The sequence below is a fragment of the Phocoena phocoena genome, chromosome 3, assembly GCF_963924675.1.
Source record: "Phocoena phocoena chromosome 3, mPhoPho1.1, whole genome shotgun sequence".
In the NCBI taxonomy this organism is placed as follows: domain Eukaryota; kingdom Metazoa; phylum Chordata; class Mammalia; order Artiodactyla; family Phocoenidae; genus Phocoena; species Phocoena phocoena.
The window spans coordinates 102,127,497-102,154,040 of NC_089221.1; the positions used below are offsets into that span (position 1 = coordinate 102,127,497).

Here is a 26,544-nt window from a genome sequence, read left to right on the forward strand (position 1 = left end):
ATGGATTTGGTAATGTATTTTGTTTTGACTCTTACTGTGTGTCAGATGGACTTCTTTTTCCCCCCAGATGGGACTTCTGTGACTAGTCACTCTAATTCTGCATCAGTGCCAGTTGTTTTTCCATCACTCTAGAATATCAGTAACACTAGCAAATCTCCAAGCAGGTGATGTTGTATCACACCTAACACTTAGACTTGGCCAAAATCAAGTCCATGAGATGAACTGCCCACAAGTAAAAGCCATTATGTACTTAACAGCACCAAAATTTTCCATTACAAATACTGTTTTTACTTTTTCTTACTTAAAAAAAAAAAAAAGTGCCTTGAGGGGCTTTGAATTTCTAAGCCTTTGAGATCAAAGATTTCTTCAGCTGCCTGAATTATAGGAATTTTGAAAAACAAAAACAAATCCTTTTCCTGCTATAAAATCCTTGCCATATTTTTGTCTTTATGTAATTCAAAACAGCTGAACTAAAAAATGAGGTTAATGAGTTCTAAGAACTCATCGGAAATGGAGTAGTCAATAATTTTGCAAGTGTCATTCTAATTAATCTGACCCAAGAATAAATTTTACTAAATTCTTATCTGATATTCCAGAAAATTGCTAAATAGCACTTGGAATTAAACAACTTGTGGCTAAGGATACCAAAATGTTTAAATTGTTTATTAAAGTGATTCAAGACTGAATTATAATAATGTGGGCATGGCGGTGGTAGCAGCCAGTGTAATTTTCCTGTGATTCCACACACACCCTTGGCTACGTTTGTGTCCTTTTAGCAGCATGATTGGCTAAATAGTGAGCTGTTTATTTCAAAAGCCTTTGCAGAAAACATAGACCTCTTTATAAAGCAATAGTTTATATGTAGTTATCAGTTTGCTGATGTTTTTAGTATACAGCCCGACCCTCAGGATAAACTGCTTTTAGCAGGGGGGTGACGTTAGCTCATAGATCATCTGGGATAACAGACACCCTGACGGTTTGCTACCTGTGCACTAGTGGTCTCAGAATTTCAGCACTTCCAAAATGAACCAATTTTTGCTTTATCACAAGAGAGATCTCATTATGTTCATACTCATGAAAAAGCTAGATGGCAAATATGGTAGAAACTACATGTCCTTATGCATGGGGGCGTAGCAGTGGCTTATGTGCTTTCTGACATTTGAGACTTAAGGCACTTTATATGTATGAGGACATTTGTTTCCAATTTCCTCCTGTGTTACCTTTAAAAAAAAATTTCAATAAGTTTTTTCCCAAGTATTGTATTATAAAGAAATACACTCTAGAGAAAAATTCGAAGACAAAAAGTAAAGAAAATATAAACATGAGTTTTAAAAATCCCACCACTTGCATTTGTTTTTATGTCAATCTACATTTTGTTGATTTTGCTTTATGAGAATGTATTTACATAATTGAGATCGTGTTGCATACAGAATTTCTACTTTTTTCTTTATAACACGGTACTCTAAGTTTTGTAGCATCAGTCTTAATGAATGCATACTACTCCTTTATAACCATTTGGGGACATTCAAGTTGCTTCCAGTATTTTGCAATCATAAACAATTCTGCAGTGCACATCTTTATACGTACAACTTTTCCAATATTGCTGTATTAGACAAAGACTTTAGGCTGTAAGTCACAAGAAATCAATTCACCCTGGCTTAAGCAAAAGAGGAACTGTAAAAAAAAAAAAAAAAAAAAAAAACAGGAACTGTATTAGCTTCGGTAATTAAAAAGCTAGGGGTAGAGATTGGCTTCAGGCATGGCTAGACTTAGGGGCTCAGCAGTGTCTTCAGGAATCCATCTTCCATCTCCTGGACCAGCTTCCCTCTGTGCTGATTTCATTCTCACGCCTGCTCCTTTACCTCTTCCCATAAGAAACAGCAGCTCTGTCCTAGCATTTCCAGCAGAACTTCCACAGTTGAAGCTCACTAATATGACTGGGGCCAAACATGTAACTCTGAGCCTGTCACCGGGGCCAGGACAAGGGAATGTTCCGACTGGCCTATAGGACCCCCTGCTCCCTTTCCCACCTCTCCCATCTGACTCCTTCACTGCCCTCACTCCACACACCTGGACCCTTTGCTGTTTCTTATTTTTTTTATTTTTTTGCGGTACGCGAGCCTCTTACTGCCGTGGTATCTCCCATTGCAGAGCACAGGCTCCGGACACGCAGGCTCAGCAGCCATGGCTCACGGGCCCAGCCGCTCCGCGGCATGTGGGATCTTCCCGGACCGGGGCACGAACCCACGTCCCCTGCATCGGCAGGCGGACTCTCAACCACTGCGCCACTAGGGAAGCCCCCTTTGTTGTTTCTTGAACCCACCAGTCTGCCCTTCATCCGGGGCCACTACTCTTGTCCCCTCTGCCTTGCTCACACTTCCCCCAATGTCCCCATGGTTTGCTGCCCTCTCACTTCCTTCTGGCCCTACTCAGGGACTGCCCTGATCCCCTCTTCACTCTCTAGTCTCTCTCCCTGTTTCTCTTTGTGGACGTATGACTACCTGATGTTCTGTTATATATTCGCATGGTGTATGTACGAATTATTTGTCTCCTTCCATGGGAACCACGAGGGCTGGCAGTTCCGTTTGCAGCTCTCTCCAGCATCTAGTATTTATCAAGTGAGTTAATGAATGAGTTTGCCAGGCCAGGCATGTACCCATCTGTAGGGTCAGCCCACCCTAAGGATAAGAGGTGTCTGAAAGGATGGTGTGATTCCTCAGAGAAAACAGGTGGCCATCTCCGGACCAAGGGGGACTGGTTGCCAGACCGTCCACAGCATTGTCATGCTTTCAAGTTCAGATCATCGTCTACAGCAAAGTCCCAGGAGTGGGATTCCAAAGGATACGAATGTTTTGAGTTTCCTGGTATGTACTTCAACCCCCTATAAAACTCCTCCTCGTAGTAGACAAAATAGTCTTAAATGCAGACCATATCATGCCCCGCCCCCCCACAACTTAAACCCGATAGCTCCCCACTGTACTGGGAATAAAAGAAGAGCTCTGCCCTGGCACCCCAGGCCCCAAATGCTCCATTATCAGCCTTACTCTCTGACCTCTCAGGCTGCAGCACACTGGCTTTCTCTTCTGCCCTGGAATCCACACATTCCACCTCAGGACCCTCGTGTTATCTCTCCCTTCTCTGCCTGGAAGGCCTGGATCACAGATCTGGCCTGACAGCCGCCTCTTCTCTCTTCTCAGAGCTCAGCTCAAATGTCCCCCCCATGAGACCACCCAAACAGCGCCCCTCTCCCTCACCCGCACCTGGGCCTTTCCAGCAAACCTGGTGTGTTTTCTTTACAGTGTCAACACCCTTTTATTTGTTACCTCATTTATTCTGTCTTCATCACTAGAATGTAAGTTCCATGATGCCTTTTTCTCGCTGTCCACTGCTGTATTCCCCAAACTCAAAAACTGGTACCTGGCATATCAAAGGCCTTTAATGAAGTTTTTTGGAAAAAAAATAACAAAATGCTCTTCAGGAGGATTGTAGCAATTAACACCCCTATCATCAGTAAGAATGCTCATTTCACCTCATCTCTCATTGAAGCGGTTTTCTTAGAATACAGCTCAAGGGATGTAATTTTGGGGAGAAGCAATGGGGCCGTTTAACAACTACCACTCCCATTTGAACACAGATCAGGCACATTCTGGTACAGCCAGGTATGTTACAACAAGGCCCCACCCATAAGATTTTACTTTCCCATCTAGTTTAAGTACAGCCCGAATCTTCATCCCCACTATGTAAGTGAAGAAAGACTCCTTTTTGTTGCAACTGGACTCAAGGGAAATTTCTAAACATGTTACACCCAGTAAAAATTAGTGAATAATCAGCTCAAGTATTTGGGATATGGATGGGCATCATTTCTGTGCATTCCCATCCCAAATTATCCAGCTGTGCTAATATTTTGACTTATAGAACCTTCGCTAATCTTTCATTATTGACATTAAAATGCATATATTTTGTACATTACTTTTCGTTTTAAAGCACGTCAGGTTAAAAGAAAGTCTTGCAAAAATAACTGATCTACGTAAGAAGTATTTAATATAGAGAATACCAAAGCACCTTTCATCAGGTAAAAGTCCCTGCGACATATATCAGATAATACTAATCAAATCTCCCTTTACCTGAAAAGAATTTCTGTTTGAATACAAAGTAATAAACTTCTTGTTCCCATCTTTTTTCAGACAAATCTTCAGCATCACTGAATTTGGGGGTCACAATTAATCTAGGAAAGAAATGATTGTGTTCTTCAAAAGAAAATAGCCAATACAAAGTTTTCTAGTTTAAAAACAGCACCATTGGAGGAAAGGGATATGTCTTTTAAGTGCAAAGTCCCTAAACAAGTGATTTACCAAAATTCATGCTAACTAAACTTTGAGTGGTTGCTTTCTATAACCTTCCTGTGATCTGGGATAGAAAACAGAATAAAGTTAAAAAACAAAGCAAAACAGTAACTTTTAAGAATCAACACACAGACACACACACACACACACCCCTGGCAGAGTGTGTTCTTCTTTGTTTTCTGCAAATTGTATCACCAGTCAGCGACCTCTACCACAAAGGGCGTTTTCACATCTATCTTGCCACTGTTGATGATGGAGCAGTTGGTGAGTGGACGGTCATGCCCATCAGTTGCCTGCAGTTCTATGGAGTGGACCACTGTCTGGTGAGAGAAAAGTAGACCCATGGATCACTTCTGACCAGCAACTGTGGTGATCAAGAGGTAAAATCAATGTGAAGTCTGAAAGCCCTAGTGGGAAATAAGTTGTTTTTGCATTATTACGAAAACCATGCAAGATAACTATGGAAAATTTAGTCAGGAAATTTATGTATAACAGAATAAAATGTACCCACTAGCTTGCTAATCAGAGAGCATATTTGTGTATTTCCTTTCTTCTTTTTATTAGCATTTTATATTCTAAAAAAAATTAGATATTTTTGCAAACATCTAGCGCTAATAAAAAGTATTTCTATTCACTTGTTACAACCCAACTTAAGAGTTAACATGGAGTTTGAGACAATTTCAGCTCCACTCTATAAGAGGTCTAGGCATAAGAAAATGAGCCAGAAAGCAGATTTAGTAGTGGAGCTAGTTCTGGGTTTGTCCATTTTAAAGCTGACCCCAGCCAGTAATCTACAGGTTGAGTCTGCTACTAATGTAACCCCAACCCCACAGTCGTGTAAAAGGCCCCTTTCTCTACTCTGGAAGGCTTCACAAGCTCATGGACTAATTTATATCACATATTGGGCCAGGACTAGGCAAGTGGACTTCTGACGAGTTTCCCAAACAGCGCTGAGACAAAAATAGCAACAAAGTCTCTGAGCGCTTTGGACATGGTGTCAGCTAATCCAGTCTCTGTCTGACTTAGGTTAATTTAAGATAAACGACCAGCATTCTTCTAATAATATCAATAATATATATTTCTAAATAGATTGTGTGTGGGGATTCATATGTGCACACGTGTACCTAAAGCAGCAGCTACACATCCGAATTACCTGTGGCACTTTAAAAACTGCTTATTTAATGGTTAAAATGGGAATTTCTATGTTGTGTACATTTTACCACAATTTTTTAACACGCTTATTCACGGGCCCACCTCTGGAGGCTCAGGGGTTTTAAAAATAAACCACATGGGGCTCAGGGCTTTTAAAAATATTTTATTTTGAATTGTGGTAAGAAACACATAACATAAAATTTGCCGTCTTATCCATTTCTAAGTGTACAGTTCATTAGTTTAAGCATATTCCCACTATTGTGCAACTAAACTCCAGAACTTTTTCATCTTATAAAACTGAAGATCTATAGAGATACCTGCTGGAACTAGCTCCTGGTTTCCTCATCCCCCCAGCCCCTGGCAACCGCCATCCTGCTTTATGTTCCCATGTATTTGACTACTTTAGATACCTCATTTGAATGGAATCATACAGCCTTTTTGTGACTGGCTTGTTTTCTTTAACATTCCAAAGGTTTATTCATGTTGTAGCATGTAACAGGATCTCCTTCCTTTTTAAGGCTGAATAATATTTCATTGTATGTACATATGGGATTTTATCTGGTTACTTTAAAAAGAGTTTCCACTTATTTCAAGTGTGAGATGAATTAAGTACTCAACTTCTCCCTGTCAAGTCCCCAGCTTCTGCCCCAATGCTCCTAACAATTAAAAATACCACACCATATATAATTTATTCACCTTTGAAGAGGCCAGTTAGCGTATAATTATGGCTCTCTAACAAGCACATTTGGAGATTAAATCACTAAGAGTACTCTCATTATAAATCTTTGAATGAGAAAAAATAATACATCAAGTTACCATTCCATCAATGACTTTTCCAAATACCACATGTTTGCCATCCAACCAGGTGGGCTTGGTCAAGGTGATAAAGAACTGAGAGCCATTGGTGTCAGGCCCAGCATTGGCCATGCTGACCCACCCAATGCCATAATGCTTCAGTTTGAAGTTCTCATCTGGAAATGTCTCGCCATAAATGCTTATACCTGAGTGAGACAAAACAAAAAGGGGAGAGACAACAGATGTTCTATGAAAGTAAATTCTTCAAAGGGGAATATAAGGTTTGAGTAGATTGGTTAATAGAACCCTGTAGGAGGTGGGGATGGGGAAAAGATGGTCAAATGTAAGGAGAAATAAAGCAGAGGATAAAATTAACGGGGACTTCCCTGGAGGTCCGGTAGTTAAGATCCCATGCTTCCACTGCAGGGGGCATGGGTTAGATCCCTGGCTGGGGAACTAGGATCCTGCATGCCGCACAGCACGGCCAAAAAAATTTTTTTAAAAGATTAGCTCCTTAAGGAAACCGGGCATCAGGGACCAAAACAAATAAACAAAAGCCTTAAGTATGACACAAGATGGGAGGATGCCCTCTGGCCTCAAACCAAGACCCAAACCCTGAACAAGCAAGTCAGTGATTTCACTCTGAAATGAGAAGGAACTGAAGGACAGGATGACATTGTGAAGCCCAATGGAAAGGTGGATAAGCCAACCTAGTGGCTCCACCTCTGTCCTGAGGTTCAGGTCACTTGCCCTGGATCACTCCTACCTCTGCAGCCAACCAGAGTACAATACGCACTTAATATACACCCCGAGTTAATTCTCACAACAATCCTACAGAATAGGTTTTCTCATTCCCATTTTGAATGGGAAACAGAGGTTATCAAACTTGAAAACAGCAGAGTAGAACTTGAACTTCTGGCTCTAACTCTGGTTCCCTAAGCACGAAGAGCCTCAGCACTGAGAACAACAGCGCAAGCCTGGAAGTCATTAGGCTTGATGACTTCAGGGCTCATCAGGATACAGAGGGTCACAGCAAGTGGCAGCACCCAGGGAGCCAACCTTGAACGGAAGAACCAAAGGCAGGCATGGGGGCTGGAGATGAAGCACAGCAGCAGGGAGAGCAGAACACATTTTTCCTATAAAACAACAATACAGATCATGAAAAGTATCTGCTCTATCCTCTAACACCCTGAGTGACCGTCACACCCACCTCCTCCACTGCAGGGCTCCTTATCCACTGGTGGCCAGCCTTAAAGTCCTGGCTCAGTTAGCTCCTGTGTTATCTCCTTTCTTACTATGCAGTACTTGTGAAGGACCGGGCAAAAATTCTACTTCCTTAAGACTTGGGTCTCACATAGGCGTTTTTCTTCATTTATATACAACCAAAACGTCTTCATAGCTAATGTAGTTAACTTTTAAAACACAATATCTACAAAGTGTTGCAGTAGAGGAATTAGTAAGGACATTCTGTGAATCCTAATTATTTTCCTTCTTAAGGTTTACATCTTGCAATATATGGCTTTTGAATGAATAACTAGCTATTTTAACAACTTCACTCCTTTGTAATTGTCTTATTTTATACTTATCTGAGTAATTAATACAATATTTAATAATTTAAGGAAACCTGACTTTTTTTTTTTTGTAGACTAGATCAAATATAATTCATCTTACCCAGAAAAAAAAAAATCCTGGCTCAGTTAGAAGGACCAGAAGTGGATACCAAAGGCAAGCCATTTATAGCTGGTTGGTAAGTGACATATGAGGTGGGCTGGTAGCAAAGTTTTGCTTACAGAGAGGTCTAGGCTAAATTTAAATGATCCAAAAGGTCCTATCTACAAAACTCATGTGAGCCCATATACACACACAGAGCAGGGATAGCAGAGAGAGAGAGGGACACAGAAAAGAGGACACAGTAGAGCTCCATCACCATTCTTGCTGGGCCCCAGGCAGGGCAGTGGGGTGCCAGTCCTGAGGGGACCCGTACTGGAGCTGCAGGCTTTTCCACTGAGACCCAGCTCTGCAGCAGCTGGGGTTGCTACCCTGAGCATCCTCACCAACCTCATGAAACCAAGTAACCTGAACATGTTCCTGTGCTCCATTCTACATTCCCATACCCAGCAGCATTTCTGCAGGGGCTAAAAGTAACCCTCCTGAAGTGTCTGGCAAATCCAAACATTTAATGGCAGCCATTTTGTTATTTTTAAAATTGCAATAAACATAAAATTAACAATAGTGCTTGAAAATGGCTTGTTTCTTGAAAAAGTTAGCAATTTAATATCCACCAAAACCAGTATTTGCTGAATTAAAAATCTTAAACCTGAAGTAAATTTAAATTCTTTGTGGTTATATACTGTGTGTGTGTTCAGGAATTCGCTACATTTCTGAGGAAAAATAGTCCAGGGAGCTGGGTAGCTGGAATCCTCAATGAGAAACAATAAGCTCAGAGATACTTAAACTCTATAAATTGAATTATTTGTACTTTATAGAATTCTAACTTTGTTGATAAAAATTAACATATACTGTAATTTTGACAAGTTGTCTATTACTTAATTTTTTTATTATTGAAAAAGCTGACAATTAAAATGAAAGAATTTTGAAAGAAGGAGGTACATTCACCTATAATCCTGCCACCTAAATACCAGCCTCATCATTCTGGCATGATGTCCACAGACCCCCTCCACCAACGTGCACATCTGCAGCTGGCTGCCACCCCAGGGTACAGTTTTTCAGTCTACCTTTCCTTGCTATGACAGACATCCTTCTGTATTGCTACATACCAGAAGTCTAGGATTTTAAGCACTGCAAGACAGCCTACTAAATGACTATATCTCCACTATGGAAAGATAATGAACACCAAAGCAATACTGTTACAAATTAGGAGGCTTCACTTATTCACACCTACCAAGATTTTGTTAGATAAGGCCCCCCACCCCAACTCAATCCTTCTTGAAAAATTAGTCTGGTTGTCTTTATGACTTTGTTCCTTAAATCTGGGAATTCAATATGCTGGGTAAATACATCATCTTAATCTTAGGTTTCACCTGGGTAAGCAGGAAAGGAAAAATGTTAGAGACAACATTACCGCCAGTGCCATCTCCACTGGTGAAATCTCCTCCTTGAATCATGAAATCTTTGATGACGCGATGAAATTTGCTTCCTCTATATCCATATCCTTTCTAAAGAGATTATGTCAATTGAATACACAAGTAGATATAACCCATACTGTAAGATAAACCCCAGTGTTTATCTGGAAATGACAAAATGAGAAAATTACGCAAAATATCTACAGAACTAGATTAGGTGCCTGCAATAATTTACTGATAGAAATTTATCATTAGCTGACTGAAAAGTAAACACATAAACTATAGAGGTAAAGTATTAACCTGCACAAGTAAAAAAAGAGAAGTCTGCATTTTCACTTGATGACTGTTTCCTGTCAGTTTCTAGAACCCTGAGGAAACTGAGGGCTTGAAGAATAGCGATTTTCTAGGAAAATAAAGTAAAATATTGTTAGATGTCTCAAGTTCATCTCATCTACGAATTTAATACTTATTTTCCCAGAATACATCTTTACGTTTGGCTTAAAAGAAGGAAGATCTACTTCTGCTCAGTTAAAGGGAATAAAACTGAGACATACCTCTCCTGTTGCCAGAGCGATAAAATTTTCCACAGTCTTGGGCACAACTTTTCCAAAGAGACCAATCACAATTCTGCCAACATCTTTATCTCCAATCCTCACATCAAAGAAGACCTGCGTGTGGTTGAAAGGCAGAGCAGAAGGTTATAATGTGAAAAAGCCACAATACAAGGTAAGGGAACATGATAATCTGAGAACTGATCCACATGCAAGGGCCCTGCCCACCAGTATTTTATAAAGGAGCACGAAGGAGCTATTTTATGAAGGAGCATGTTATAAATTAAAGGAGCTCTGAAACCATCTTGTGGGTACATTTCACTCACAAATATTCATTCACCAAACAGTTACGGAGCACCACCTCTAGGCCAGGCACTGTACTAGAAACTGGGTTTAAAGTTGGACTCAATACTGTCAGAGTCAGCCAGTAATGTCTTCAAGAATTCCTCTCCCCTCCACAACCCAGACCAGCACTGCTCTGGCCTCCTGTTTCCTAGCTCTGCGGACACGGGTTAGAGTGGAGACTGTTGGTCTCCTGAGAGGTAATACTCTCCAGTCTTGGCAGGAGGAAAAAAAATGGTGAGGAGAGAAACAGTCTAGCCATCCAGATTTATTTTTTCATAACTTCGAGCAGTGCTAAATTCCCAATGAGTTCTCAGTAGACATCTGCTGTCAAGGGGACCGTGAAAGATTATCACAACACACAACACTCCTCCAGAAGGCCTGCCACGCAGGTCCAGGCACACTAAGGCACCAGGGCCACAGCTGCACCCAAAATACAACAAACATTACACTCAGGTCCTGACAGAACCATTTACCCTGTAAACTCAGACACCAAATTCAGTCATCATGTCCCCAAAGTTGCACATGTACAATGTGTCCTTACTCTGTCACAACAGTTTAGAACAGAAAAGAGCAAGCACACATCCAGAAATGAGTCACTTTTTTTTTGCAGATAAACTTTAAAAGCTCTCTTGGACTTTTTTTTAACTGTTTCATCTGAAATGAAATTACATACATCTTGCTTCACAAATCACTGTGTTGAGATGGTTCTGAGATAGAATGCTTGAAAAGGCCATGGAGTCAAAGGGCATTCTATTAGCGAGTTTAGATTATACGAACCAATGTACTGTTTGAATGGGTAAAAAAGACATTCAAGAGATGGCTTTAAAAAATATAAGAAGGGTTGTCAAAGAGAAAAGATGTCGTACAGTTTAGAAAAATCACGAAGTAAAGACTGTCAAGCTTTAGTTCAAGACAGAGCTTCTGTCAATACGTCAGGACGTCTGTCACAGGATGATGTGGTATTTTGTAATTTTACACGGCCAAAGCAGCGAAGACTGTATTATTATTTATATGGTAAAACTTCATAGAACGCACAGAAGACGGTGCCCTTGAGAATGGGCAGTGCAGTGGAGTAGGACAATTCAGGAAGCTGCATTAACACCTGCGGGAGCCCAGCATGCAGAGCTGGGATCAAAGAGAAGCAGGTTCTCCAAAGGGATTTCTGAACCAAGGAGTAAATTCAATGACAGGCAATAATGAAGCAGCACCGGGACAAGAATTGGGTATGTAATCGTAAAGAAGCACCCTATAAGACACTAGAAGAGCCTATCAGACTTTTAAAATAAAGAAGAGGAAATAAAGCCTGTGAACACTTCAACAGCAAAGAGAATCAGATATGGGAGGGCAGCATAAGAAGATGAAGCAAAAGTGTCTGTCACCCAGCATAACTCTTCAGTAAAAATCTTATTTTCTTACACGCAGCCTAGCACACATATTAATATGATTTTTTTCCAAACCACAGCATCCTTCAACTTCATGCGTGATGGCAAGAAAATATAGCAGAGTTTCCCTAACTCTAATGGAAATGATGAAATCAAATCTTATTGCCAACAAGTACTTGTCAAAGATCCATGCAGAAGGCAGCGTGAGGGTACAAGCTACTGGAGGGAGTCCCTGTCCTAAGGAAGCTTATGTAAACAGGCCAAGTAAACGAACAACCATAGCACAAGGCCCCAGGTTACAAATGCCCCAAGAACACTGTACACCCCCTGTTCTGGAGGAATGTTAAGGCTGAAGGAAGGCATCCTGGCAAAGGTGTGATGGGAGGCAGGCCTGGAAGGAGGGGAGCAGCCTCCAGGGACAAGGATGGGCAGTTCTTTCTGGGACCAAAGCACTGAGTCAGGAAAAGTGATCCATGTGCAGAGAAGCAACACAGCCCTTCTGACCGCAACCGGCTGGGAAGGGAGACTCTCACCAGTTCCAGAGGCAAAGGAAGGATGCCAGCTGAGAGATCCAGCTTTTGTTAGGCAACACTAGGAGCATGAAAGACAAAATTTCAATTTGAGGCTGCGTTCACTTGGACTGCGATTTATGATGAATATGGCTCTGTCTAGGCAGGGAACCCTTAAGGGGTAGAAACGGTGTTTTTAGATTCCCAGTGCTCTGCAGTGTCAGCTCACGCAGGTACTCAAAAAATCCTAAATAGTTCAATGCCAGTTGATACTAAATGAGGACCAGGGCGCACACACACCTAGACAGAGGGTGAAGGTGGGCCCAGGGTGGCTGCCAGGCAAACCCTCTCACCCCGATATCGTCTGTGACTTGGCTGCGTGTCCTTGGGAACAGGCCCCGTGCTAGACAAGGGGTGGGGCTGCAAAGTCCCTACCCTCCTGGAGCTTAGCGTCCCACAGAAGAGAAAGCACGTAGATACTCGCTATAATATAATGGGAAGTCAGGTTTCACGAGAAGATATGTACAGATAAAATGTCACGGTTAGAGGTGATGATTATCTGTGGAGATCAGGGCAGGCTTCCTGGAAAAGGTGGCACTTGAATTCCATGTTGCACTTCAGCAGCTGGCCCCTCAGTCACTCCTTTTTTCCCTTGAGGCTGCCCTTGAAAGTCATTTGAAAATTACGGGGGGACTTCCCTGGTGGTGCAGTGGTTAAGAATCCTCCTGCCAACACAGGGGACACGGGTTCGAGCCCTGGTCCGGGAAGATCCCACATGCCGCAGAGCAACTAAGTCCGTGCGTCACTGAGCCTGTGCTCTAGAGCCCGCGAGCCACGACTACTGAGCCCATGTGCCACAACTATGGAAGCCCACGTGCCTAGAGTCTGTGCTCCACAACAAGAGAAGCCACTGCAATGAGAAGCCCACACACTGTAACGAAGAGTAGCCCCTGCTCGCTGCAACTAGAGAAAGCCCACGCGCAGCGACGAAGACCCAACACAGCCAAAAATAAATAAGTAAATAAATTTTTTTTTTTTTTTAATTACAAGGCACTGGAGGTGGGGAGAGACAGGGGAAGAGGCAAGAGGCACTCACATAGCCTGGCCCAAACCCTGTAGGGTTAATCCTGCTTCCATTTCCAAAGTAACTGGGGAAGACACCAAGGACACGAGCTGTGAGGTCCAGGAAACTGTTCTGAAACCAGCTCCAGCACTAACTGGCCATGGGACCTTGGGCAGCTCTGAGCTCCTGTTCGTCATCTGTACCCAGATGATGATTCCTCTCAGGGCTGCACTGCCACAGGAGGATTAATAACGTAACACAAATAACACTAACAGTTGACCTCTTCAATCAGGAACTTCAATCAGGCCTAAGCATTTTACATGCTTTATCACATCTAATATGCAAAACCCTGCAGGTAGGTATTATTTCTCTTTCCACTTACAGAGGAAATAGAAATGGAACAGAGGAGGAGCCTCAGACATTAGGTAACTTGTTGTTACCCCAGCTGAAGCCTCTTGGCCACTCCAAGAGCTGCGGGAAGTGCCAGCAAACTGTGACATGAGTGCAGCTGGAAAGGTGGCAGCAGTATTTTCTACAGTCTCGGTGTCTGACCCTGCACAGAGCCCATGGCATCTGCTGGAAAGTGCAGGGCTGCAAACGCTAATTCGGTGGATTTTGAGACCAGTGAGCTGGAGCCCAAACCTGAGGCTCCACGGATGGGCAGGAGGCTGAGGTGTCCAGCTGGCAGCAGGATTCATGGACAAGGTGAGTGCCATTAAAGGGCCCTGGGGGGAATAGCACTTCACACCTCTCATTTACAGATTCCTGTTTTTAAACAAAATCAGAGGAAAAGGTAAAGACTGCTGGGGAAAACAATAAACTAGAGTGATGGCCAATTAATCTACTTTTCCACACAGAGAAATCATTTTTTAATGTTTCCACTTTCCAATAGATTAGTTGTTTTAAAATGTCCACTGAAAAAGTAATTCAACAGAGTTGAAACTGTGGAAGGACATGCCTACACAGTTTTTAGAACGTAATGACAAATGGGGTGGGAAAAAAGGAGATAGATTGAGTGACTGTTCCAAAAGTAGAGTCCTGAAAACTCCCTCAGTGACAGCACCCTGGACTTGGGGCTAAGATGCCCCAACTCTTCCCCTCTTGCAGCCACCAGCTTCCTCCCCTCTCCTCGAGGTTCCCAACCACAGCTCCACACTCCCAGAGACTGTGATTACTGATTACTTGCTCTGGGGTAGTCTCTGCACACTGGTAGGTCTAAAAGCTTCCCAGGTAAGCCTGTTCCCAAATACTATAGGTGACGTTCTCACAGTAACAAATTATTCGTTGCATATCTGAAATTCACATCTCACTGGGCATCCTGTATTTCATCTGACAGTCCTACTCCCTTTCTCCCACCCTTATCTAAACAGTCAGCAAGTCCTGTTACTTACACTTCAAAAGTCGATTTCTAGTCCCTCCCTGGCTCCCCATTTCCACCATTACCCCCCCTAATCCAAGCCACCACCCTCCAGATTCTGACCTGGAGCCCTGAAGACCTCCCAGTTCACTCTCCACTGCATAACCACAGTAATTGTTTAAAAGCATATATGAGATCATGTCAATCCCATGCTTAAAACCATTCAGCAGCTATAACTGCACTTAGAATAAAACCTCAAATTATGAGAATAATTGCCTTAAAACCCATACTCCGAACTGTGGCCCGGAAGGCACTACCTGATCTTGCTGCTGCTCACCCAGAACCTCATCTCAAGCCACTCCCCCTCTCATCCCTGGGCTGAAGCCACACCATCCCTTCTCCATTGTCTGAACATACTTTTCTGTCTGGAGGCCTTGCATATGCAGTTCCCTTTGCCTCCAAAGTCTTTGCCAGGCTTTTTTTTTTTTTTCTTACCCTTCAGGTATTTTTAAATGTCACCCAATCTATTTCCGGGTTTATTTCCTTCATCATTTCAACTTCATGAATTTTATGTTTAAGGCTTATCCCATGAGACCCAAATAGTATCTGCAGATTGGAAGAAACCCCCCCACACTTCCCCCCCTTCAGCTATGTGGCTTTGTATAAGCAGTTTCCCAAAGCTAGATAAGCCCCAAAGATCAAGGGGCTGGGAGGAGAATCAGTGCTCAAAGCCAGCAAGCTCAGTTTATCACCACACATACTTCGCAGCATGGCCTTTCTGTTCACTCTTAGGCTACGTCAGATGTTGGGCTGAACCTCCCCCGCCCCTTGTCCTCCCCCCTCCTCGGGTGGGGTGTGTGGTAGAGGATTTAAGCATCCAACAGTATCATTTCTACTGGCAGACACCGGACCGATTGTTAAGACCACCTGCAGCTGCCCCTCCTTCCAGATTCCAAGACACCCCTGCCACTGGGTTTTCTAGAAGTGGTCATCAAGGGCCCCAAATCATCCCCTCCCTCCCTCCCTCTATCTCTCCCTGCACCCTCCCATTATCCTCTAACCTTGGCTAAATATGGTGGGGAAAGCCCTGAAGCTGTAAAGACCCAGTCTATGGCAGATGTCCCCCCACCCCACCCCCCAATCGAGAGCAAAAGGCTGGCCTCAGTTATAATGGAGCCGCCTGTGCCTTGCTAGCACCGTCCCCAAGCCCTGGGGTCCACCCACCAGCCGCCAGAGTCTGAAAAGCGCACCTCTCCCTCCCCGGGGAGGACGGTCGCTCCTAAATACAGGAAAAGGAGGATAGCCCTTGGTTTCAGCAAGGCCACGTAATGCCTGCCCCGACCCCACCGCGACAGGGGCTGGACCTGGGATCTGCCAGGTCAGGTGACACCCGCGGCGGGCGGCCCAGCTGCAACCCCTCCGCTCGCAACGCGTCTCCTCCGCCAGTCCCCGTCCCTCCCGCATTCTTCCTGCTTCTATTCCCCAGTCCCTGCCAAGGCGAAGGAAGTACTCGGCGGTCTCCTTCCTGAAGAAAGGGCCCGCCGGTTCCGGAAGCTTCTCCCAACTCCCAGGCAAAGTTCAGACAGCCGGCGGCGGGGGCCCAGCGCCCCCAAAGTCTCCCGGGAGAGCGCGGGCCCCCGCGCGCGGGCAGCCTCCTGCCACCTAGCCCCCCGGCCGCCTCCCGTCCTCTGCGCCCGGGAAGCCCCCTCCTCGCCGCCCCTGACCCTGAGGTTCCAGTCCCCAAAGCTCTCCATCCCCTCGGCCAGCACGAGGGGAAACTGCTGCCCGCCGCCCAGTCACCTTGGCCGTCACCGAGGGGCCTCGCTTGCGGACGCCTGACGCTCCCGCAGGAGGTACGAGAGCGCTGAGCCCCACGCAAAGCACCAGAGGTAGCAGCAGCCGGGGACCCGGGCCCATCGTGAGGATGGCAGCGGGGGCAGCGCCTCGGGTGCAACCGCAGGCTCGGGTACCGCTGGTGGGACTCTCGGCCGGCTGCGCCTGCGCGCTCCCGGTTCGGGGCGGGGAGGGGGGCGGGGGTGATGGGGATGGGGCAGTCTGGGCAGGCCCGGAACCGAGGGCGCCTCCTCCCTAGTTCAGCCCAGCGACCCGAGCTGAGGACTCGGGAGTGGCGCGCCACGGAGGGCGCAGCCGAATCCAGCCACCCAGAGGCTGCTCTGGGCGCCGGGATCCGGAGCGAGCCAGCGCTGCTCGGGTGCTGCGGGCTCGGCCGGGACCCGGGAGCTGAGGGGTGTGCGCTGGGGTATCGCCAGGAACTTACAGCGTAGACGCGTATTAAACCTGATGGAAAGTCGAGGACTCTCCGGGCTCCGGGTCCTCCTGGCAACTTACGCGCCTTAGGGCTGGGGACTCTGCGGACGGGTCCCGGTCTGTGACCGCAGCTGCCCTTGGAGCAGCCTCCGCCGCGCCTGCCAGGTTCCAATGTTCCATCAGAGGCTTTAGCTAAGTTTTGGACGCCTCTCAGAACTCTGGGACCCCGGATGTTTCGACTCGATTACACATGATGAATGACCTCTCATTGAGATGATTCAAGTTGGGGATATAATTTTTACAAACTTAAGAATTATGTTTAGGAAAGTTATTTAATGACATGGGGAAATGCTCATATTTTTAAATGGAAAGCTCAGTTTGCAAAATCACATAGAAATTCGGATGTCAACTGTGAAAATAAATGTATAAAGGCATTTTAAAAATGGCAAGAAATGTACCAAAACATTTACAGTAGCTATGGTGATAGAATAATGGATTTTTGTTTTCTTTGTAATTTTCTGATTTCCCAGATGTTCTACATTGAGCATGTATTTTATAATCAGGACAATGTTGTTTTAAAACTCAATGCTTTTTGCATTAGAACTTGAAAGAACTTTTTTATTTTAGTGTAATAGCTCCAAAATTAACTGCAAATTAATAATAGTACTCTCTTGGTTTTCTTAGGGGCTAGTGCCATGACTTTCGAGACAAGATTTTACTTAGGTAAGCAGATAGGATTCCTATGTATAACTAAGTGTAGATCTCAAATTACCCTGGAACCTTCCAGTGTATACAAAGAGTAACCACCACTTTTGAGGGTTGGACAGAACACTTCTGAACTATTTTGATGTTTCAGCCCATTGAAGGATCTAATGGCTTTCCTTATCACCTTCACCCCACATAAAGAGGGAGTCCCCCTTTCGTAGCAAGCTAAGGGTATCACAGGGCTTATGCCTGTATTTATTCCTTTTGATTCAGATCTAGTACAATGTCTGGTGTATAGTGATTTCTCAATAAATATTTGTTCAGTGAGTGAATGTGTCTACTTTTTAAAAATTTTATTGGGAAGATTAATACAAATAAAGAAAAGTGCACAAAATGTAAATGTACAAATCAACGAATTATCACAAAGCAAATGCAGCTAGAACCCCACCCATCTAAAGAAATGAAATATTCACCAGCTGTCTAGAAACTCCTCTTGTACCCACTCGCAACTACTAACACTTTTTTCTCCCTAAATTAACCACAATCCTGACTTCTTCCAATATGATTTAGTTTTGTTTTAACTTTGTGTGAATGGAATCTTATGTATTCTTTTGCTCAAATTTGTGAAATTCATCCACGTTTTTGGGTGTAGCTATTTTGGTTCATAGCACAAGCTAGGGGTCGAATTTTTTTTTTCCATATGAATTCCACTTGTCTCAGCATAATTTATTGAAAAGTGTTTTCTTTACTTACTGCTCTGTAATGCTACTTCTGTCATGGAACAAGTGTCCCTACATGCGTGGATCTGTTTGTGGGCCCTCTTTTCTGTCGCATTGGCATGTTTGTCTATCTTTGTGCCAATACCACATTGTCTTAATGAAAATAGCCTTATAGTAAGTCTTCATTTTTACTAGTACAAGTCTCAGCACTTTGTACAACAGATTTTTGGCTATTCTTGACGCTTTCTGTTTTCATATAAACTTGAGTTCATATCAGCTTGTCAGTTTCCATAAACTGGGATTTTGATTGGAATTGCATTGCATGTATACATCATTTTGGAAAGACTTGGCATATTTGTAACATTGAGTCTTCCAGTTCATGAATGTGTCATATTCCTCTATTTATTTAGATCTTCTTTAATTTCTCTCAGTAAGATTTCATAAGGTCTTACACATGTTAGATTGATTTCAAGGTGTTTGGTTTTTGGTTTTGTTTTGTTTTTTGCTATTATAAATTATATCTTTTTAAACACTTATTTTTGTTTTTTGGTATTACATCATAGTAAAATAAATTTTATTAATCTTGAATAGACCAGTTTGTTATACTTATTAATTCTAATATTTTATCTGTGAATTATTTAGGATTTTCTACAGAGACAACTATATTATTCATGAATAATGACAGTTTTACTTCTTCCTTTCTAATCTTTATACCTTTTATTTCTTTTTCTTGCCTTATTGCACGGCCAGGACCTTCAGTACAAAAAGAAGTGACAATAGGGTGAGTCCTTGTTTTTTGGATTAAGTTTTGCCCCCAAAAGTGTACATTGAAGTCCTAAACCCCAGTATATGTGAATGTGACTCTATTTCCAAATAAGGTTTTTTGCAGATGTAATCAAGTTAAGATGAGATTGTGCTGGAGTAGGTTGGCCCTACTGCAATACGACTGGTGTCCTTGTAAAAAGAGGAGTGCCAAAGACACACACAGAGGAAGACACCATGTGAAGACCCTAGGAAACTAATAATAAACTTGTCCGTCCTAATGCCAGAAGGAAAGCTTTCAATATTTTATCATTAAGTCTGATATTTGCTGAATGTTCTTTTGGGTGGGGATACTCTTTTTTGACTTAAGAAAATTCCTTTCTTAGTCCTAGTTTGTTAAGAGGTTTTATCATGAATTAAATCAACATCATGTATTGAAATCAACCAAAATAATCAGGTGATATTCCCTTAATCTGTAAATGTGGTGAATTGCATTGATTTTTAAATCTTAACCTATCCTTGCTTTCTGGAATACGCCCAACATGTATTGACCTTTTTTTCTATTGCTGTGTGTGTGTGTATATATATATATATATATATATATATATATATATATATATATATATATAGAACAAACTTAACAAGAACTGAAAAAAGGCATTACTTCTGAAATGAATTTCAGGAAAACAAAAACAGTAAATAAATTGATTCTGGCTTTCCAGTTCAGACCAAGCAAATCACCAACATTCCATTTTTATGTTAATGGGTAAGTTTGTTATTCTTAAGTTCAGGATATTTGCATCTATATTCACAAATCAGACCAGCTTAAAAATTTCTTTTTTGGAATTTCCTGTCAGTACTTTTTTTTTTTAATCAGGGTTATTCTAGCACCTTAACATGAATCGGCAAATGATAGGTATTTTTCCTGTTCTCTGAAAAGACTTGTGAAAGATTGCCGTTATTTCTTCCTTGAATGTTTCTTACAAGCCATCTGTGCCCAGAGTTTTCTTTATTGTAAAGTTTTAAATTATAGGTTTAATTTTTTAAATGGTTGAAGGATTATTTAAATTTTCTATTCTTCTGTCAGTTTTTACATGTATATTTTGAGGAATTTGCTTCATTTATATTTTAAAATTTACTTACATAAAGTTATTTAATATATCTTTTTATAATTTTGTAGGTCTGCAGAACTTATAGTCAGGTCTTCTTTTTTCATTCCTGACCTTGGCTATTTATTTTTCTTTTTTCTTCAACAGCTCCATCAATGGAGCTGATGATTATGTTTGGTTTGATTTTATTTCATTAGTTTATGTTCTTAACTGTATTTCCTTCCTTCTCTTTCTTTGAGTTTAATTTCCTATTATTTTCTATGTCCTTGAAGTAGATTCTTTTTTTTTTGCACTTAGCAGTATGCATTTATATTTCCTTCATGTCATTTAATGGCTTAATAACTCATTTGTTTTTATTGCTGAATAACACTCCATGGTATGGTGTACCACTGTTTATGCATTCACCTACTGCTTCCAAGTTATGGAATTATGAATAAAGATGCTATTAACTCTGTGTACAAGTTTTTGTGTAGGTATAAGTTTTCAACTCCTTTGGGTAAATACCTCTTAGAGTGATACCTGGATCATACGGTAAGAGTATGTTTCATTTTGTAAGAAACTGCCAAACTGTCTTCCATAGTGGCTGTACCATTATGCACTTCCACCAGCAATAAGTGAGTGTTCCTGTTCTTCCACATCCTTGTCAGCATTTGGTGTTGTCAGTGTTTTGGATTTCAGCCATTCTAATAGGTGTGTGTGTCGGGGGCGAGTATTTTAACTCTCACTGTTGTGTAAGCCAAATTCTTCTTTTTATTAATCCATGAATAACAACATTCCTGAGAAGAAAGAATCCTGAAAACTAAGACACAAAGAACTTAGGTTATTTTTTTCAATTTATTTAAACTAAAAATAAAACCAAAAAACTAGATACCCATTTCTCCCATCCCTAGCTGCCACCTCTGACAGTCACCTCTCTTCTCTGTATGAGCTTAGTTGTTTTTTTTGTTTGTTTGCTTGCTTGCTTTTTTTTTTTTTAAGATACCACCTAGAAGAGATCATATGGTACTTGACTTTGTCTGACTTACTTTCCTCAATTCATCAACTTTTTTAGCCTTTCTTCTTTTATTGCTCTATGTGCAATTAAAATGATAAAATTCCCCATAAGAAGCACAACTTTAGATGCTTTCCACATCTAAAGTTTTGATATGTAGTATTTTCATTATCATTCAGTTGAAAATAGTTTCTAATTTACATTTTAGAAAAAAGCCATGTTACTTAGAAGTGTAGTACTTTATTTCCACAACATAACATTTAAAAAATCTTTTGTTAGTGATTTCTAGCTTAGTTGTATTGGGGTGAGAAAATATACTTTTTATTATCTCCTTCTTTTAAAACATATGGAGAGTTGGTTTATGACATTGGATCTGGTCGATTTTGTGGGGGAAACTGTTTCCCATGTATTAAGTGCATTCTGTCCTTGCTGGACTCAATATTCTATGTATTAGATCAAGTTTGTCAATCCTGCATTTCATCTCTATCCTTACTGACTTTTTATCTGCGTGTTATAAGGGTTATAAAAGTTACTATAGGAGTGCATTAAAATCTCTCATTATGACTGCAGATAGTCTATTTCTCCTCATAGATCTGTAAATTTTTCTTTATGTGTTTTAGGCAACTTTATTGAGTGCAAAAAAATCCAATATTATTTTTCAATAAATTGAATTTTTTTTGTAATTATGAAGTGTTGCTCTTTCTAGTTATGTTTTTTGCGTTAAAGCCTGATAGTGCTATAACTCACCATCTTTCTTTTGGCTACTGAATGCCTGCTTTATCTTTTCCTATGATTCTACTTTCAATCTATCTGTCCTTATAGCTTAATATATTTCTTGTAAATAGCATAAATTGTTTTTCTAATGAAGTTTGGTCATCTTTATCTTACGTAGAATATGTAGCCTGTTTACACTTAATGTATTTACTTAACATGTTTGTGTTTAAATCTAATGTCTTCATATTTTATTTCTCTTGGTACCCTGTTTTATGTTCCTCTTTCTCTCTCTTCTTGGCTTACTCTGAGCTGATGGAACAGATGTTAGTATTCTCTGTTCCTCCTCTACTAGTCTTTTACTCATCCTTTTAATACTGTTTCAGTAGTTTTACTAGAGATTACAACATGCAGTCTTGATTTTTCAAAGCCTAGTGTTGCCTGTTAGTCTTACTCTCTTTCTGGATAATGTAAACCCTCAGGACACTTTACTTCTATTTGCCTTCTCTGCAATTGTATGCAGGTCTTGTCATGTATTGTATTTTTACCCCCACAACACATAAAAATCAGTATTGCCTAATAAAATCTTACACATTTAGATTTATCCGCACAATTACATTATCTTTGCTCTTCATTACTTCCTGTATATCTAACTTTATACACTGACCATTTTTCTCCTGCCTGAAGAACTCCATTTGGTATTTCCTGAAGTGCTAGTCTGCTGATGAGAAGTTATTTAATTTTTATCTGGAAATGTCATTCCTGAAGGATATTTTTGTTCGGTATAAAATTATTTCCTTTCAGCAGTTTGCATATGCCATTTCTTTTGACTTCTAGTTTCCATTATCTCTACTGAGAAATCTGCTATTACTCCTTTGGAAGTAATCTATCTTTTCAAAATCTGGATGATTTTAATATTTTTCTCTCTATATTAGATTTTTAAAGCAGTTATACTAGAATTTGCTTAAGTGTACATTTCTTTTTATTTATCCTGCTTGGGATTCATAAACCTTCTTATTCTGTGACTTGATGTCTCTTACCAGCTTTAGAAAACTCTCAGTCATTAACTATGCAAAAGTCACTTACAATCAGTGTTACTACAAAATACAGTTACTTTCATTTGTGTGCATTCTTTATGGTCTCTTTCACATGTTTCAAGAGCACTTGTGTGATATAATCATAGTGTAAATTGTATAATTAAAATTACTGATAAAATGTAAGATTAATATAAAATGTATACATTATGTATTGCATGTATGGATTATAAAAGGGATCAGCCAGTCTGTTGGCAGTTATCTTTTGTAGTGTCAAAATAAACAATGGAGATATATATTTATAGCTTGCCACTTTTGTTGTAGTTTTGATTCATCACAAAGAAAGAGTGCTTTCGCGTGTGAAATTTCACAATTATCTAACTTAAAGAGTGCTTACTAATGATTTATGAGTACCAGAGACTACAGTTTTATCATATTTAGGTTTTTTTCTAGTATATCATAAGGAAGTTTTACATTTCTGCTGCTTTTAACATAAATGTGGCTCTTAAAGCTACATTTCAGTGTCATTCAACCCTTTATGTTTTATCCACTGTGTTAACTTTTTTCCTCATTTATAAATAATGCCTTAGTTGAGTCAAATATTACCTTCCCTCAAACTACAATGAAACTTTGCTAAATTAAATTCATGTTTAGCAAATAAATGCCTAAGGCTTTTGTTGATTATAGCATTTGAATGGTGAGTTTTTGCCTGGAAAATTTCTTTCAAGTGTTAAGATGAGGTGCAGTCACCTTAGATCACAGAGAGGCACTGGGGTCTGGCTAGGACTCAGTATTGGAATGAAATTACTGGGGCTCTCTCCATCTTTAATATGCATAGCACGTTTTTTTCTAGAGCTACATATTTACTCAAAGGTTCTCCCCTTGTGGACTGCCCATGCCAAACTTCAGTGAAAAAGTCTTAAAGGAGTTAAAAAGTAATCTTGCCTTTATTTGCTAACCAGGATGCCCCATTCGCACCCTCCCAGACCTCCTTCGCCAACCAGAAGAGAAGCAGTAGCACTGACTTTTGTTGACACTTACGCACGCTAGGAACTGGGGTACAAAAATGAAGATTCGAAGATGCGTGATTCCTGCTCTCAAGGATCTTCAAAGGTAGGATGAGTATATGAAATGGGTTTAAACTATGTAAAGTGACTTTTCTTTCATGCCAATCAATGTCCCTGAGAGTATGAGGTGGAGATTCAACCCACTGAGAAAGACTGCAGAAGGGAAATCTCACCTTCATTGAGTTCCTACTATGTGCAAGACACTTGCTTACAATATCCCCTTTAACCGTGTGAGCTAAGGTTGTTAGGAACAGATAAAACTGAGGAATTGAAGTTCATCTGAAACTCTAATATGCCTGTTTCTATGAATTTCGAGTGTGAAATTTCACAGTTATCTAACTTAAAGTCAGTGGTCAAAAATAGTTACTTTAGGGAACATAGGAGCATAGTTGGGTTTGAGTATGATGACTGGGAAGGGAGGAGAAGTGGAGAGCCAGTGAATATGATTCTTGCAACTTACAGTGAAATAGATTGATTAAACACTGATTATATTCCAAAAATTAGGGAAAATCTATTTACTTGAGAGAACTAAAGTTGAATGCTATGAAACCCTAATGATTCCTACTTCATCCTGCATTGACCTGAGTGCTGGATGTGTCTACCTCGACAGGCAACCTTTTAAAAAATTCTTTGGAGGCAATCTGTTATTTAATTGATCTGCATATTTATGTTCACTCCTATTCACTGTTATTTACTATTCACCAAGGCTGCCAACCTTTACAGTCTTGGTATAAATGTTTGTTCCTAAACCTTTGCAGATAGATGTGTTTTATGTAACAGTTATGGAGTCCATTAACATGAAGCACTAAAGCACAATAAAGAAATGAAAGAGATTTATAAGCATATGAAATGCCCTCACCAGAGACAGTTGAAATAATAAATCCAAAGTCAAAGGAATATTTGTGAAGTTACTACAAGCAGATTTATCTACTTCAAAACATGTTTTGTGGGACTGAATCATACCATCTATTATGCTTAATTTAAAAGGTAAAATATACAAATTGACTCTCATTTATTGGTTTAACGATATCTCACTGTATTAAAGGAAACCTTACTATTGTAGAAGAGGGAAATCTCACTTTAAATACTTCTCTGTCATTTGCATTCTTGGTGATAGAAATTGCCTTAATGATTTTTCTTTAAAAATTGGAAATTTGGGAAAGCTTAAAATATTTGTATTTTTAAGTGATGTTAAAAGACTTCCAGCACTACTGTTTCACAAAAATACCCAGTTATGAGCCCAAGCGCTGGTAGCAACAGTAGCCTAGAGGGCAACTTTTCCTAGGCTGCAACTTGAGATATAATTAGTATCTTCAGAAACAATATCGTCCCCCCCACCAAAAAAGAAAGTTGGCAAAGTAAAATGGTGGCATCTATTTCCTCGTTAAAACATCAGATTGACAAAGTCCATGTACTACTCTGTTTCAAAAAGTTCCAGCTCTTTTAAACACTGGCATTCTTATCATTTTGTGCGTTCAGTGCTGGCCACTGGCTAACAGTGTCTGCATGGATTTCTCCTTGAATATCTTTCTTCCATCAACTGATAAGCCAGTCTCTCCTAGGATTTCTGGTCAAGAGCACTGCTCAAAAAAGAAAGCTGGTAGTACATATTTGAAATTGTTGCAGACAACATTCCTTCTCTTCTTGTTCAGTTTGTTTGTTTCTATTTGAAGGTAAGTCCAAAGGCTACTTACTGAGCTTTCAGGTTGAGATGGCCCCGGCACCAGAGTGGGAGTTTAATATGCTTTCCTTGGAGAAGAAAGACACTGACATTGTAAATCTAGCCTGTATTTGCTGTCGTAGGGCTAATCCCTAGCCATAAAATTAGAGTCAAATATAAAATAAACGGCAAGCCACTGTTTTCACATCAATCTATACAAACAAGCTAATGTATTATTTTAGGAGTAAAAACAAAATTCTTAATTGCTCCTTAAACATGTGGTAAAATTCCTGTATGTACAAATTTATTTTTACAATAAAAATGTTAAAATTCAAGAAAAGAGAAGGAAAAAAATCATCAAAGTCCTAATCTCCCCAAATAAATACCTATAATGCTTTGTTGTTTTTCCTTTCAGCCTTTTGGTTATTCTGCTCATCCAACTTTGCATTTTATTTTTTCATTGAGTTCAATTAATAGAATGGTCTCCGGGATGTCTTTTATGATGATCTGTAAGTGATGAGTTTAAAACACGTTTTTGGAAGACATAAGACGGTTTACAGAAATGAAAAACTGTTAAATATTGTCTCTCCTGCCACAACAAAAACATTGTTCAAAAGAAAAGATTTTTGAATCTTGTAACCACGGCACAGTCATTTTCAAAAGTACCAACTGAAAATCGAATTTGAAAAGAAAGTGGGAAGAAGGAAAAAGAATCCCCAGCCCAGGCAGGCACAGGTGTGGAGAGTCACACATTTCTCAGGTAAGCCCTGTGCCCTCACCTGCTCTTGGGATGATACCAGCTCCTTGCAAACCTCAGCACTCCCTCTGTGCTGCTGCCCCCGACCAGGCCCAGTTTTAATCCAGTGCCTCTCAACTGGACAGATAAGAATGGTGATGGCTGGGGAAGGGAAACAACTCTGTGCAGGGCTGGCTCTGTC

General features: G+C 40.8%; 1 protein-coding gene across 2 annotated transcripts; it reads right to left on the bottom strand.

The window, feature by feature from the left end:
* Positions 1 to 3,897: 3,897 nt before the first annotated feature.
* Positions 3,898 to 16,558, bottom strand: PPIC (peptidylprolyl isomerase C). 2 transcript variants are annotated; one of them, XM_065873353.1, is made up of 5 exons: positions 16,381 to 16,550; positions 9,928 to 10,041; positions 9,373 to 9,466; positions 6,312 to 6,496; positions 3,898 to 4,663 (listed from the first exon to the last, which is right to left on the bottom strand). In XM_065873353.1, the coding sequence occupies exons 1-5, from the start codon at positions 16,495 to 16,497 to the stop codon at positions 4,535 to 4,537; spliced, it is 639 nt and encodes a 212-aa protein (XP_065729425.1). In that variant the 5' UTR covers positions 16,498 to 16,550; the 3' UTR covers positions 3,898 to 4,534. The 2 variants fall into 2 exon arrangements, with proteins under 2 accessions (XP_065729425.1, XP_065729426.1); XM_065873354.1 differs by having other exon boundaries at positions 4,023 to 4,659; positions 16,381 to 16,558.
* Positions 16,559 to 26,544: the final 9,986 nt, after the last annotated feature.